Genomic DNA, 17,176 nt, shown 5'->3' with positions numbered 1-17,176 from the left:
GTCAGGTAGTGTAGTAAACTGCATATTAAAGTACCAGTTCACCCAAATAACCAATAAATAAATAAGTAAATAAATAAATAAAAATAATAAAATAAAATTCAGATTATTTTGGTTTTATTTGACTGGGATTTTAAACATATGTCTTTTTTCTATGCTATGCTGTGAACACAACAAGCCAAATTCCATTTTTTCTCCAGAGGTTGTGGCAGAAATCTCAGACACGGCAACTAAACCCCAAGCTAGGATTAGGGTAGGGCCTAACTAAGAGCAACTTGGGATATGTGAGAAAATGTTTTTTTCTAATTTGAGTGAACTGACACATTAAGTGACTTATGTAATGTACGTTATACAAGATTTTGTTTATATATAGATACTGAGTTGCTGGTGTGTGATTCTCAGTTCAAATATATTAAAATTTAAATCAGCTTCTAAAGAGACGACAGTTTTGGTTAAACCATCTCCTTGCTGAGTCATCACTCTATACTCACTCATTACATGTTAAATACATATTACATTCATACAACGGTAACACACGGAAGGGATTCTCTTGCTGTAAATTCAAAGGATGATGGGGGTAAGTGAAAAAAACGCAGACAACAAGAAGTCTTTGTACATCAAAAAGAATTACAAAAGCCTCAGCCGTTTGCAGTCTGGTCCGTGCTGAGTTTAGTGCAGCAGAGTGAGGTTTGGTGAAGAGTCAGCGCGACATCATTCGCACAAACTCTGTGGAAAGAAACGATACGTAGATATTGTTATTGTTGGTTGGGGAAAGAACAATCAATCAACAATCAACAATCTCCTCTTGCTTCTTTGCTTTGCCTGAACATCCACCTATTAGTTCCATTTTCTACCAAGGAACTTCTCGCATGCCTGAAATAATCAATCATTATATTGGTATTATTTACTCTTCTACAACCTCAAAGCCTTTTCTTGTGCCTCTCTTTGCAGAAATTCTCCCCTGTCCCTCTGCTTTATTCCCTCTTTTTGGTTCTCAGCCTCCTTGCCAGAAGTATTATAATAATAATCACCTTCAAAGTCCACCTGTCCGTCTCCATTGAGGTCTACATCTCGCAGGATCTCGTCGATCTCTCTGTGGTTGAGCTGCTCCCCCATCAGCTTCTTCATGGCTTCTCTCAGTTCCCCGAGGCTGATCTGTCCATCGCCATCGGAGTCAAACTGGGAAACAAAGTGGATGGGGTGAAAAAAGATGAAAAAGAATTGCAGTTAAAGTGAAAGTTGAGGAAAAAGGAGGCTATTGAGAGGACCCCCAGAGGCAAAAAAAAAAAAAAAAAAAGCACTGTGTAATATTGTAATAATGCAGACCTCTTTGAAGGCGTCCCTCAGCTCCTTGACTCCAATCATGTCTGCAGTCTCAGCAAGCATCTTTGGACCCATCAGTTCCACAAAGTCCTCAAAGTCCACTCTGCCACCACCTAGAGCGCAAGAAAAGTACATGCGCACAGGAGAAATGATCCTTTCCGACCACATCAGTCAGTCCAGAACCGAAGCGATGCATGACACTTTTGTGGAACACACAGTGCCTAGGGTCGTTTCAGTTTGGGCACTGGTGCAACACAGAGCCCTAAGAGTTCTGCATTATGGAAATACCGTCAGCGCCAGGAAAATACTACCAGGCTCTACAATCGCACTAACATGGGGGACGTCCTTGCTACAGCTTGTTGACATCTGCATTCCTGGAAGCTGCTTGGTGACTTTAATGCCGAAATCATTTCTAATTTAAACTGAATTCCATTTAAACAGTAAAAATGGCTGATTGCATATACTGGTGAGACCAACGATACCTGGTAACATTTTGTTTGTGTTAAAAGGTCAAGTTTTTAATAGATCCACTAAAAGCATATTTTAACCATTGTTTTAGTGTCCAATTCAATATATTTATGTCATAAAATGCATTTAAAAGCCTCTGCTCTCTACTCCAGGTCCTCTACGGTGCAGATGTTGATCCGTGAATCACGGTCTTCTCCCCCAGGGACCAGCGCCACGGTGTCGTGCGTGGAGCATCAGCAGTGTGAGGCCTCTGACAAAACAACAATACAGTACTTCACGTTCACCTTTTGGACGTGCGGCCCGCTGCAGTTTTCTAAGTCTACAGTAGGTGGAGGCAGAGCCAACCAGAGAGCTCGGGGGCCCGTGTCAACAGCTCGGTCCCAGCTCTGACACGACGAACACCTGTAATTCTGGTCCCCATCTGCTGTGTCCTACTGTGGGTTTTATATGTTTACATGTGTTTTACATCTCCCTCTCTCTCTCTCTCTGTGTGTGTGAGTGCCGATGTAACGTGTTCCTGCGGCACTTACAGATCTGCTGGCTGAGTTCGATCAGCTCCATCTCTGTCGGCATGTATCCCATGGTCCTCATGCACTCCCCGAGGTCCTTGCAGCTGATGAAGCCGTCCTTGTCTTTGTCAAACTCCCTGAAGGCCTCACGCAGCTCTGCGGGGAAGACGCGTGAGACACTGCTGCAGTGTGCGCACTGACAAGCATCTCTCATTATTCGTTATTCTGTCTGGCTGGCGGGCGGGATACATTTGTTGTCCGCATGATCGTACGGTTGAAAACGGGAAAACGGAAGTGGTAAGAGGAGGGAAAACGTGAACCAAGGGGGTTGCGTGATTGTAGGGAGGTTGATTTCACCGAATAAAGGGACCGAAAACCCTGCGGGACAGGATTGCGGCGAGCAATCGACCTGCCCCCCCCCGAGCAGGCGGGCGAGTCACCAATGCACCAATATATCACGTAGGTAGAGCCCATTATGTCACCCTGGAATTCTGAATCGGGCACTTGAAGCCTGTGAACCGTTGGCTTTCTAATGCTCAGTGTCTAAAAGACTAATATTTGCACCTTCCCTTGGGGACAGTGTTACCGGCTTCTGCATTCGGTAACGCTGTCTTTGAGTTGCAACTAACTGCTTTATTATTTGGTTGATTTAAAAAAAAAAAAAAAAATCAAGTGTAGCGTAAATTCTTTGACCGATTTTCCAGAAAACCTGCAAAAGAAAATGCAAATGAAGCCAGCGCCGGTTCCCATGCACCGCCCGCCATGGGGCAACTGTTGGGAGACGGTTCATGGAGAGGAGCCGTTGAAGAGGAGGGCGCACACTTGAAACGGTGGGAAACAATGTAGAGGGCACGATGGAAGTATGGCATCAGAATTCGTTTCGGGCATTGGCTTCACGATACTTAGCTGCTATTCGGAACCTTTTCAGTGATTTGGAAGCTTCAGTGGACGTTTAAGTCACGTCTCGTGTCTGTCGGGATCTATGTCCGAAGCCTTCAGTTTCAGTGGAACTTTGTTGTATTCTGTTCTTATGGGTACAGCAACTTTTCCACCTCAGCCAAGCATAAAACCTTTTTTGAATTTTTGGCATTTCCACTTTGGTTTTTTTAATGCACTTACTGAAAATGCACATACCGTATTATATAAATATATATACTTTACATATATGTGTGTGTGTGTGTGTGTAGAGTCAATGGACCTCTGTAGTCCCCTCCTCATTTGTGCTCTAGGCTATTGGCTCGAGGCGACATCATATATATATATATATATATATATATGGAATAAAAAAACACAATATCTCTCATTCTGCTGCATTGATTTTTAATCTTCTTCGCTTTTTTAACTGTCAATCATGAGTCCAACACTGTTATAGGAGAGCCATACAAAATGTTGGAGTGTTCTTTTGTATTTGAACCCATTACTGGCTTATAAATGATTTATAAAGCATTGGTAAGCAATTTATTATCCTTTAATAAGACCGTCAGTTACAACAGCCCTTTACTATATAATGGGTGCCTTATTTGAAAGAGGTACCCTTTGTTTTAGCCACTGTTGTCTCCAAAATATTACAACTAACAATTCAGTGTCTGGTGTTTTTTTTAAGTGATTCTTTATTTTATCAAATATATTGTGTTAGAATGACAAAAAAAAAAAAAAAAAATCACAAATCACGGTGACCATTTATTCCATAATCAAATCACAAATTACATTCCTGTGAATATGGAGTGTGAAGGTGTGAGCCAGACCTGAGCCTGTGTTCAGATTGTGAAGAATAATCTTTATCTTTAAAAAAATAATCCTTCACTTTGATCTTACACGGTTCAAGTAAGAAAAAAAAATAAATCTCTGGCTTCCCACTGCTGACATTCAAGGAGAAGGACAAGCCAGGAAAGTCTTTTTAAATTCCGCCACACACATTAAAGCACATTTTTTTGACAGTAAAACAGATGGCGGGAAAGGAAGGCTGTTCAGGAAGAAGACAGGGGAACAACGACGGGGTGAGGATTTGGAATAAGCTTCTGATATCTCTGTACCTTCCATTTCCTCCGGTCGTAGATTTCTGTCCTGCCATGGTGCGGAGAGAGGACAGGACATGCGTATAGAAAAAATGGACAGCCAGTCAGGCAGGTTACACACACACTTTGAATCTCACCTTGTGTATTTCATACACAAACACAGACACACACAGACACACAGACACACACACACACACACACACACACACACACACACACACACACACACACACACACACACACACACAGTCCCAATGACTAAACATGCTGGAAACATTTTAGTGCTTCAGCTTTTAGTGGTTCCTTCCCTCCCTTTTTTCTGAGAAGTATTTTTTGTTCCATGTTCATCCGCCTGAGCAGAGATTCTATTACAGGATTATTTGGTTTTTCATCTGACTGACCCTAATAACCTTTTTAGTAGATCTGATACACAATCTCGTGTCCAATCTCCTTTCGCTCTCGCTGGCGGAGAAGCTTTGAAAGTCTCCTGAGCATATGCTCCACAACAAGCATTCAATATGTATTATACGAAAAACTTGCAAATGCACAGTGACAAAACAGGGACACTCCATTTAGCCTCTTTTTCCCTTTTCAAACACATAAATAAGGCACACACACACACACACACACACACACACACACACACACACACACACACACACACACAACAAAGCTGATTAAATGGTTTGTATGTTGAAACCAAGGAAATCCACTGCAGCTTAACGTGTACTGAGTAAATTGGTGAAAACTAAAATCAAATAGCACTAAAGGGATTTTAAACAGTAACAATTTCTGCGACAGCCACATACACACACACATACACACACACACACACACACACACACACACACACACACACACACACAAACAAACAGTTTATAGTTGATGTTGAATTGCTTCAGAGTGTGTTGGCATTGAACAAAGGTGATGCCAGGATAAGTTTATTCACGTCGTGTTCTGCGAGGCTGTGACATCAGCAGCAGGAATAATACAGGCCTGGATTAGAGGGTGCAGGGGAGAGAACAGTGGCAGGGAGATTACAGCGGTAAATTGTATTACAAATCACGAAGGCTCATCGGTTTTTCATTTCCCTATCTGCTGCTGATTTTGTTTCATCTGCATCAGCATCTGCATCTGCGCCGCGGTCCGGCCGGCACTTGATTAAACGAACGTTAGCACACCTGCACAGGCGGAACATGCAGCGAACACACACAAACCAGTTTTGCTGGTCGTCACTTTTGGGAAAAATTTGTGAACGTCCGGTCGAGCCACAGAGGCAGGGCAGTAATTCCTTCCCTGCTCTTCTCATCTTGTCCAGCTTTCTCTTTTCACTAGCAAACCACTGATAACAGTTTTCTTTAGGAAGGAGTAATTCTATCATGGGGCAAAAGTTAGATGCCACCATCAACAAAGGGAAAAGGCTGTAAATGCAAACTAGATCCTATATATACCGTATTCCTAAAGGAGCATTCATTCTATGGCTTGTTTTTTACCACTGGAGGTGTCTCCTTTAGGGAACGTGGACGCAATCCGTTGTATGCCTCGTACTGTCTGTAGCGTTCAGGCAGGTGTGAGAAATGGGACCCAGTGGGAATCAACAGAAACGGTACTCTGTCACTCCTGCATGCTCTACATAAGTTTCTTCTCTTAACTCTCTGTCGTCTCCGCTCTTCTGATGCTAGTGCGTCCAATTATGTAGCATTAGAAATCAGTGTATAAATGAGATGTGGCCTTTTGTGCGGACCATTTCAGTGACTTTCTGGAGTCTTCTCGTCACCATGGGGTTCCCAGACAGCAGCGCATTCTCCTGTTTCCCCCTGTGTCCCGTCTTGATGCTAAGTTAAGCTAACCTGCTGCTGCCTTGTAGCGTCATGTTTAGTGTAAGGACATGAGAGCTCTCTGCAGAACAAAGCCCTGCCCGTAGCGTCAGATCAGAAGACTGCTCTAGCTTTTTTCATTGGAATTCCATTTATTCATTTCCCAATGGTCATTACACTATACAGTAAAAATATAGTGCCTATGTAAATTATAAATATATCATAAATTAAATATACTGAGCCCCCTTGATCATTCACTCTTTTTATATTTCTCTTCTAGTTTAAGCCCAAGGTCTTCTAAAACCTCAGGAGCCTATAGCGCAGTAAAGCATGTTTGATTAGTGACTATACCACCGTCCCAATGGCTTTGTGCTAGCCGCACAGTCAGGAAACTACCCTGTAATTGATCTCTGACATCTCCACCTTCTCTGCATAAAGGCATTCATCTGAAATAAGAGGTGCACGTGATATCTCAAGTACAGTTAGAGGGTTGAATTTATGATCTATATTACAAATTGTGAGGCCAGTTACTCTGTCATTGTAGCGTAATCTGTTCAATTAATTATTGCCTTTTTATAGCTCAGGTCTCTTATAGGATGTGCAGTGTAAGCGATGCACACTGTCTTTCTTTCTTTCTTTCTTTCTTCCTTTAACACACTGGATACTTCCAAAGGTATTCGTAGTTTTCTTTCTCCCAAAACAAATAATATTCTGCAAAAATTGTTCACTTAAAGTATGCTGAAATGGTTGTATGTGCGATTGATGGGGGTGGCGGGGGTTGGGTGGGGGTGTTTGGCACTCACTGGTGAAAGTCTCATTGGTGGAGATGGGAGGGGAAGGCTGTGATGATGTCACACCGAACTGATGGATGACCTTAGCTTCAGATTCCTTAGGACAGTCCGGGCACTATGAAAATGGATGAATGAACAGATTTATGGGAGATTTTCGCTATGGTTATTATGGTTATCGCTATTTTGGCTAGTCTGTACTGTGTTTGTGGGCATGTGTGTGTCTGTGTGTGAGTGTGTGTGTGTGTGTGTGTGTGTGTGAGTGTCATACATACAAGCTGGCTCTGTGCGAAGCCCCGTCTGAGGAAGATACAAGCTGGCCCCACTATGTTGTGCAGCATGTTGCAGTTCTTAACCAGAGCGCACAGGGGCTCATCGAATTCCCGCTCGCTCCCTCCTTCGTCCTCGTCCTCTGTGTTCACCTCACCTGCACCACCCAGCCCCCCCAGCATGGCGGCAGCTAACGGGGCGCTGCTTTGTTCTACGGGTGACACCCCCTTAATGGAGGGGAACCAGCCAGATTAGGAAACAGACAAAGGTACGAAATTCCAAATCACTGCAATGATACTGGCTAATTCACACCTCAAGTTCTCACTGTAATGGCAGTCAGTTTTTTAAATATAGATTTATTTAGATTCTATATTAGAAACAAAATCCATTTGAATGGCTCTTGTATCCAAATGGAACTTAGAAATTGTCATATAAATTACTGACTTTCACAGATTATTAATTTTAGATACAAACATCCACAAGACATCGACTTCCATATCTTAATCAGTTCAACCACACTTTAACCAATCTATTCTTGTCAGCTAAAAGCAGTTGAATTTATCCTTACCTTCTTCCTTTTACTGTTCTTTTTGGAAGCCTTGTTGATGTTTCCCATCACCCTGCCCTCTCTCTCTCACTCTCTTCCCCTCTCCCTTGCCTCCCTGTTTGTCCCCTCACTTCTTTTGTTTCTCCCCCTCTCTGTTCAAATGTCATATAAGATTCCAAAATCCATACTACATCCTGTGCATCCCACGGGACCTTTCACACCCAGTGAGGCGAAAGCGAATGATTCCACTTGCACCACTACTACTGAAAGCGACTCCTCTCAGTGCACGTGCTACAAATGAAGATCCTATTGGTCCAGTGAGGGGGACGCATTAAATCCTAAACTCCTGTAGGTTGCTGGAGGCTGTCATGATGAGCTTTGTGATGTGTAGTGTGATATTAGGAATAGCGGCAGCGTGCTGGAGATTGACAGGGTGGGGTGGGAGAGCCGGGACCTATCTGGACTGAAACAACCTGCTGCTGCCAGACTCTGGCTCTAATTGCAATGACTCAACCATTTTCTCTCTCCCTTTCAGTCTCTCTCTGCCTCTCTCTCTCACACAAACAGACACACACTTTTTCTGTTTATCTGTCACCCCCTCTTGCCACGAGTGATCCCTTGAATTTGGACCAACTTAATCTAATCCACCCCACCCACCTTCCCCTGTCTGCCTCTCCAACATCGCGCTTATGGCCTCCAAATGACTAGTCTGGCAGAACTCTATATGTGTGTGTGTGAGTGAGATAGAGAGAGAGAAAGAGAGAGAGAGAGCGAGAGAAAGGGGGAGAGATGGTAGAATTATGGATGGGGAGTTGGCTGCCTGTTTAATCCCTGGAATTTCAGATTAGAGAGAACGAGTTATGTTGACAGGCCATGGGAGTATGTTCTTGAAGCGGGAGAAATAGAAGAATATTTACTGTATATTAGACAGCCCCTATTAGCTTAAAAAAAAAGGGAGACAGAAAGAAAGGGAAGTAACCTCAAGGAAGTAACTGTGTAAATATTGGAAACAGGTTTTCAATTTTATTTTATTTTTATTTATCATACTTAAGTCATTTCATCTAGTCTGAATCTCATCACCATCTTACTTTGAAATTTTTGACTAGCTCCCAAATGAAATTTGGAATGACACTTTTTTCCTCTAAATTTGTAACCCTGGTAGAGATGACTAAATTCCTTTCATTTTAATTGAATATACTTTATTGTTTTTTTTTTTTTATGCCTGAAACATTTAACCATCATTTTTTAAATTTTTGACTGAACCTTCAAAAACCCAACTTGTTGTATATGTTTGTATCTGTGTAATATAAATTTCCCTCATGTCATTTTAAACCCCCAATTTTCCTGAAATTACAGAGGACATGTCCTCGGTGTAAACTATGGCCCTGGTAAAATTCAGCAAGCTCCAGCAATATGTAACTGTATGATGTAAAAATAGTAGAAATATCTAGAAATTGCTTTCTACTTTTTCTTCACTTCAGTTCAGTTCATATTGTTTGTATATACTTCACACTCCTCTTGACACATGTACTTCCTAGTTACTTTGCAGATTAAGATTTCACATTAGAGTTACTATTTGTCGAAGTTATATGGGATTATTGTATCTTTCAAATTTCTGTTTGTAGAAGAACGAGAGAATCCTGGTCTTAATTATTGCTGCTTTCAGCCCGTTTACTGCGAGTGATGGGTAGACGCTTGCATTTCTGTCAACCACAGTGTCTATATTAATAAAACTGCGTGAAAAAGTAGGCTGGTCCTCACTAGCAACAAGAGGAGAACTACACTGGATCAGTTTGATTTAATAAAGCAGTCTCATTTTATCACTTCTCTTCTCAAATTTAATACCACTGCTCTCTGGACCAGATCTCAGGCCTGCTTAACTCGGGTTACCCTTCAGGTGAGCACTGAACAGACTGTACAGAATGCTCTCCAGTTCTACACACCTCATGAATGGAATGAATTACAGAGAATTTTAAAACTTGTCTTCCACCGGCCGATTTTAAACTTTTAACTTCAAATCTATTTAGCGATGTCTGTCATTGTCTCTGATGCTGTATGTACTTTGATTTGTCTGGCTATGTTTGTTTTTCTTTTTACCTGCTGTTCTCAGGTCCCTCTTGAAAAAAGTTCTTGGTTTCAATGAGATTACCTGATTAAATGGAAGTTATATAATTAAAGATCATATATAAAACCACCAGATGGCACCAAAAGCAGCACTAAACTCTTCTTCACAGTCTCTACTTTTTGCAACATACTCACATGAACACACACACACACACACACACACACACACACACACACACACACACACACACACACACACACACGTCTTAGTAAGGTGGCCCAACACCTTACTAAGACACTTTATGTATGTTTTTTCCTTTGATTTGTCCCCCGTCTGTATATACATATACTTTCCCGAGTGGTCTCAGACTTGGACCCCTCTGTATGTAAAATCCATCTCGTAAACTCCTAGTGCGTTACGTGTGTTTTTGAGTTCATATATGTATACACCCATCACATATAGGGTACATATACTGTATGTGATGTATATGCGTGTGTTGCGACCCCTTGTAGGGGGCTGGTCATGTGGTGCTGCATGTGTGCCGGAGATTAGCACAGTATCTGTAGAGCCAGTACTTAGCATCTGGAACCCTAATCATCCACGATCAGTTTAGGAACACTTTTGGTGTCTTTCTACATTTCCCCATATCTATTCATGAGAACCATTACTTCCCTGCATTTCTTTCCTGAGTTTCTGGGCTTTATATTGTTTATGCATATTACTATTTCTCCATTTTTCTCATAGTGCAGCCTTCTTTTTTATTGCAGGTCCCTCCACATCGCTGCTCTTGTTCTGATGCCTTTCCTCTGTCCTCATAAAGAACTGGGCCGTCCCCCACTGACCTGCTAAATCTGTGAAATGAGAACCCATGTGACAAACCTCTATACAGTTTCCCATTCATGTGGTACCTTTGCAGGAATAAAGACCCATGAGCAGCTTTCCTCTGCTCTACACCGCGGAGTACATCACAGGCAGAGAGCAGCAGAGCTCGGGTTGTTAACGAAAAGAGTAACTTGTGGTTAGCTGTAGTATTCATGCCATACCACCAGATGTCACCCTAATGCTTTACTATTTAAGACACCAGCCCGTCGTTTTAGTTTTCGGGTTCGTTTGAAATGTTTGTGTTTGTAGACATCAAACAAAGCAGACACAGAGAGGTGAAATGCAGCAGATTGTTACAGGGAGCATGGAGATGTTAAGTAGGAAAACCCAATTTCAAGCACCCGTGGCCCAATCACAGGATCCCTACCCGCTCCGCAGACATGACTCTCCACCTCACCCTGTAGTCTGACCCTACTATAGACTTAAAAAAATTAAAGTTCCATGAATAATCTATTAAATAGAGAGGATAGAGAGCGATGAGATGACTTACAACAAAGGATTTGAATCCACAGTGTCTCGGTTATATAATAGTATGTGCCTTAGCTCACTGATCCAGCTGGACACCCACCAGATTAGCAAATGGAAGCCTCAGTCCTGTGACGGGCTTTTCCTTTCCATTGCTTCCCGTCATATATTTCATAAGCATGCACAGAATGCTTCAGATTAACTGGAACCATGGCTTCAGGTGGTATTAAGTGGAAACGTCTTGCACCAATACAAAAGGTTAAACATAAAAACGTAGCACTTGCATGAAAGATAAAAGCACAAAGAGAAAGCAAGAGACAGCAGAACTGTTTTTGTCTGGTTCAGTGAAAAAAAAGAGCCAAAAAAACCCCAACAAAAAACGCTAACACCTCGCATCAACCAAGTGCCGGGAGCGAAAACAAAGCTTTGCAGCCATAAACACTAAAACAGAGCATTTGGGTGAGAATTCATGCTCCATCTCTCGCCAACAACAAGCACACCAGATGCCTGAAAGACAAGGATTGAAGATAGGCCAACAGAAAATCCAGTGCCAGGGCATTAAACAATACGATGGACACATTCCAAAAATCAGGATTTTTGCATGCCATGCTATGCTAACAGCTTTGGTCAGGTCACGTCAAACATCTCGGCTGAGGAGGGGTGTGTGTATCTTTATTTGAATGCATGTACTTGCTTTCATATACACGCTGACATACAAACACATATTTATCGTAAAGGCTGTAAATCAGTTCATACCAGGCAAATAGGGTGAACTACAAATTAAACTATACAGATATCCACTTCAATCAACCAAGATCTAAAAAGTGACTGCAGTTTTGCAGTTATCGTCACATTGTGACTATACACCCGTTACAGCTGCATAGTATCACTGTGATCACGCTGTTGCCTCGCTTGCAAGGTTGGTACCATAATCCCAGTGCATTAAAGACAGATTATATATAGTATATGAAGCCTATTTGACATCCCACTGAAATGTAAAGTGTTCATCTCTTTGTGTGTTTACTCTGTACCATCCATACACACCGAACAATGCCGTCTTAACTTGAATGTGAGCTGCTTTCACTGGCAAATTTATACGGCGTATTCGATAAAGTCATCTGTAAGATAATTTATAGGAAGGTGGATCAAGTTGAGGGGAGTCAAGCTGAACCCAGGTGAGTTGAGATGGGTTTGAGTTGCATGGCCCACCGCACACAGATCAAGGCTGAAACCATGCCCCAGTTCCACACCTTTATGAGAAACACTGAATTTAAAAAAAAAAAAAAAGTAGGAAAAAAGTACTACTATCTAACAATGAAAAAAAATCTATGATTTTATGAAGCATCTTAGCGTCTTTCAGCCAGTTATTTTGGTCTTTTGGCCCACAATTTAAGGATTTTCATGCACTCTTGCTGCACTCATCAGCGTAGTTTCCAGCTGCAGTTGGCAGCTGTTTTCAGAGACAAAAGCTCCGTAACCATCTGTACACTGCCTGCCCAGCTCCAAACAGCAGACAGACACAGTTAGTGACAAGCTAATGAACACAGTGGAGCAGCTAAAGAGTTCCAAATTAACTCTAATGTTGAACCACATTGTGTGTTATAAGCAACTGTGTGTCTGCCGTATCAATTTAAAAAGTGATAATCTGTCAGTGTCGTGTTCCCAGCTTGTTTCCATTGTCCCCAAATGACCAAAAATAAGTTACTGCAAGTTTATAGCTGCACTAATCAATATTTTTGAGTGTCTACTTTAACAAATGATGTAGATTAATGAGAAAGGGGTTGTTCATGGTCATAAACTCACAGAGAGTTATTATTACTCTATCTCTCTCTAGTTCTTCTCAGTTATATGGAATTTTTTTAGCATCTGTGAGCTCATTGTTTTGATTTTTACGGCCTGTAACTTTACTGTTTTGGTTTTAGTCTCACGGCTCTCATCAATCCTGTTTCCGGCAACAGCACGCTGTTACACTGTGTAGGGAATACGCTCTAGACACCCCCGGAGACTAGCCACATATGCATTCAAAGACAGTCCATCGGCTGACAGCTAGGAGCTGATCTTGATTCAACATGAGAATTACTCAATGTAGAACAAAATCAGAAACATTTGCTATTTGAGGGGTGGACACACCACTTACCGTCACTTCAGCGAACCCGTGTATAAGCATAAGACCCACAAAAATATTGAGTATTGAGAGTGAAGAAAAGACCATGAGCAGAGACAGAAGTAAAGAATTTGAGCCACACATCTGTTATAAACTAATTACTTCATGAAACCGTGATCACACCTGAACTTAGACCAAATCCCAGATTTACTGTGTTGACCAGGAGTTCATGTATGGAAAAGGTGTTGGTACCGTCAAAGGAAGATTTCAGTTTAACCTGACACCCTTTTACATACTGCAGTCACATATGGCTGCCTGGATTGTCCCACACCTGTTCTCATTCTCGCCATCTTAACCATTCCTCAGAGGAGGATAATGCCTCTTGCACCTTTGTTTATGCATTTTCATGGGAGGTGCTGTGATTCTCTGTTATAAGTAGGATGAAGGCATAGAAAGTTACAGAAAGGTTGGAACTGTGTGTTCTTAATCTCCACTCATGACTATAGGACACAACTGTTGCTGCTCAGACTGCCTCAGTGCTTTTAAATCTGTCTACGAAAGCTGCTCTTGTTTTTATAACATTGTTCATCGCTTCCTGTGCATTGTCTACAAATATTGAGGTTTAACAGTAAAAATTCAGCTCATTTTCTAAGTATGTAATTTGATCTGATGTTTTCTGATTACAGCAATAGAAAAAGGTATTTTCTGAAAATTGAAATGAATATATTTATTTTTTAAAAGCTCTAAAATGTAGATGACGATTCTTATGTTTATGTTTATGTAAAGGATAAAGGTTCAGAGCTTGATATACTTTTGCTTCTATAAAATCTACATATACACAACTGGACGAAGTTATAACACCTTAATTTTCCAGCTGTTATTAAATTTACAGAATTCAATGTCTCATTGTTTCTGAAATGAATACATAGAAAAAACAAAACAAATGGAGATTATAAAAACAATGAATCATGGAATCTTGTTGAACGAAATAAAACCACAATCTTTGACTAATCCAGCTGCCGAACACACTCGTGCTGCTCTTTTTACAGTGGAAATGAAATCTTGTTCAGAGAGTTCATCCCAACACTGTTGCAGAAGTTCCCGGGAATGTGTTGCACTTGCAGGCTGCTTTGCTTTCACCTTCTTTCCGGTTCATCCCAAACCAGCTCCCTGGGGTTTAAGTCTGGAGACTGTGGTGGTCTTCCATCATGTGAAGCCACCTTCTAGTTCTTATAATGTTTTGGGTCATTATCTTGCTGTAGGAAGAACCCCTGACCAACCAGTCTGTCTTCCTCTGTTACTTGCCTTTTTCTCCCCATTCTGACAGCAATATACAGTCCAACTTCCTGCAGTACAGTAGTAACACAGTTTGTTCCAACACTGCCTTTGTACAGACAGAGGGTTTGTAAGAACTCAACAGAAGTTGGGGCACCTGTAGGAACTGTTTGCATTAACTGTTAAGGCTTGAAGGTTCAAGGTTTCCGGAGGAATCCGTGTCTCGATCGGGAACAGCCATCTTTGAGATGCACCGTTGTCCTAATCAGTGATTACGTGGATGTGTCGGCCAACTGTCATTTAATGTTTCTCTTTTTATGTTTCAAAAGAACCGCTCATCCAAAAAACCTTTGCAGTCCACACTGCACTTCCTTGGGTCCTCGACAATACGGCGGGAAATCTGAAGTCGATTGGAAAAAACTGAAGGACAGACAGACAGAGATTTCTCCATTTAGTAGTAGAACTAGTGCAGTGTATTTTCAAAATGTGCTTTTTATCTCATTAATAGTTCGAAATTTTATTCAATCATTTTATGATCATCTAATGTCCACGTTACTGCTGTGTTATGACATTAATTATAAAAACAGACCGTATTGTGAGAGGTGTTCCTAATATTTTGTCAATCCCATTTATAGGAATTAGGTTTCAGTATAACCCAGTACAGTTCAGAAGCACCACAAATTCCAGCCTCCAAGATGACCAGTAAAATAAATCAACACCCTCTTTCAAACAGATTCAATAAAAACTGAACACGAAGGCAGGCCTGTTGTATTATACTGCATTAGTTTTATCTCGGTGTACTTAATAAACAGGTATGTAAGTGTAAGTGTCACAGCAGTCCTTTTGAACTTGAGGTCCAGTATTTTCTGGACAAACAGGGTCTATTATTATTATTAATATCATAACACAGCAGTGATGTGGAAATTAGATAATGATTAGATTCATGAATAAAATATTTAACATTGTTATTTAATTAGTTAACAAGCACGTTTTGAACGGGCTCTGCACTAGTTAATTTTAAAGCCACACAAGACCCCTAGATTTTTGGACGTTTAATGGTCTGTTGTACAAAGGATCCTTCATCGGGTTGGTTTTCCAGATTTAACACATCTGCAGACTGTATGACAATCTTAAATTCTTTATGTGACATGCCAGTGCCTGATGTATGAAGAATATCGATGAAATCTAAGACGCATCTCATACCTTCAGGGCTTTATTATACTGTATGTTCATGTATCTATTACATTTGTGCTGATTATTTTGCATGTGCAAGGAGAAAAATGATTTTTCTTATTCATTTTCTTATGGAAGTTTGCACACTTCCCTGGCAGTTAAAAACTAAATGATGTCCTCTATACCTTGGTTTACTATTGGAGAATAAGATTTTCTGAAATATAACAGCTAATTCAGTTCTCCTGGATCTTTTTAGTGGTGAGCTAAAACTCATGGTAATATATTCTCTACAGAACAGTTTCTAAATGATAGTTGTTTTCCTTTTAATACATTGAGTTTGAGTTTGCTGTTTTAAATAAAACAATAGTGCTCTGTCTTTTATAGGTGAGAATAGAGCTTGTTACACAAGTCTATACAAGGTTTCCCACAGAACTTGACTGCCACATCTTTCTTTGGATCAAGAGATTTTGCGGATTTTGATTACTTTTGGCACCAAGGAATGACACTGAGAATAACTAATAGCAACAACCAAAATTGTGTGGACTACTGTAATTATTTACAATTGTCCTTGTCCAACAGCACTCTATGAGCACACTTTAGACACTGTGATACTATTTACTGATCAGACAGTATTGCAGCTGTAATGCGTCAAACCAGCCTGTCTAATCTCATAAGAGAGCAGGTAGCCAAACTATTAGCCAGGCACAGACAATGGTTCCTAGAGCCACAAAGACCGTGAGAGGAGCACATTTTCAGCAGTGCAAGAAGTATTCAGCCCTTTGCTTCAGTGAAAGTAGCCATTCCAAAATGTAAAAAAATTAAATTTCCAGTCAAGCATTAAAAATGTAACTTTAGTAAAGTTGCAGTAAATTAAAACATTCTGACGAATGGTCCCTAGTGCAAATGTAAGCAGCATTTTAAAGACTAGGTATAGCCATCTCACAGAGAAACCAATTTTCTTTCTTCAAGAGTTATTTTGTCTTTGTAAAAATACAGTTTAATTGAAATTAAATTTTTTTGCAGGACCAGGGAATGTCACACTCCTCTATGTTTGTTACCTGTCGGCCTCTTCACTGTCAACTAAAAAATTTTTGCTAAAAATAATTTTAGTAAAAAAGAAATCTTAGGGCACATTCAGACCAACTTTGGCTCTGCGTGAAATAAGACAGCCCTCATAAATTTGAAAGGTACCAGTCCAGCAGTGGGGCTGCTAACACAAGGTGCCCGGCAAAAAAGAGATGAACCAGGCTTAACTTTTGTTTTAATGCAGCGTGACATCAGCTGACAAGGTGCTGCAATGGCCAGTCTAATTCCTATCACTCTTTACCCCGCCATCATCACAAAAAATGATTACTTAATGAATAAATAACTTTCCAGCATTGTGTAGTACTGTCTTAGAGAATTATAAATGGCTGTCCAGTGTCTTGGCATCTGATAAGCCTTTAAACGCATTTTGTCACTCAAACATATTTAATTGT

At 40.9% G+C, this 17,176-nt stretch overlaps 1 protein-coding gene across 1 annotated transcript; it reads right to left on the bottom strand.

Annotated features, from left to right (window-relative positions):
* Positions 1–697: 697 nt before the first annotated feature.
* Positions 698–7,803, bottom strand: cabp2a (calcium binding protein 2a). Its single transcript, XM_040146412.1, has 7 exons — positions 7,756–7,803; positions 7,193–7,414; positions 4,331–4,361; positions 2,319–2,453; positions 1,324–1,433; positions 1,029–1,176; positions 698–723 (listed from the first exon to the last, which is right to left on the bottom strand). The coding sequence occupies exons 1-7, from the start codon at positions 7,801–7,803 to the stop codon at positions 698–700; spliced, it is 720 nt and encodes a 239-aa protein (XP_040002346.1).
* Between the last annotated feature and the right edge of the window lie 9,373 nt (positions 7,804–17,176).

Source organism: Xiphias gladius, chromosome 15 (assembly GCF_016859285.1).
Source record: "Xiphias gladius isolate SHS-SW01 ecotype Sanya breed wild chromosome 15, ASM1685928v1, whole genome shotgun sequence".
Classification (NCBI taxonomy): domain Eukaryota; kingdom Metazoa; phylum Chordata; class Actinopteri; order Istiophoriformes; family Xiphiidae; genus Xiphias; species Xiphias gladius.
Note: the sequence above shows the minus strand (reverse complement) of the source record. Positions and strands in the feature narration are given on the sequence as shown.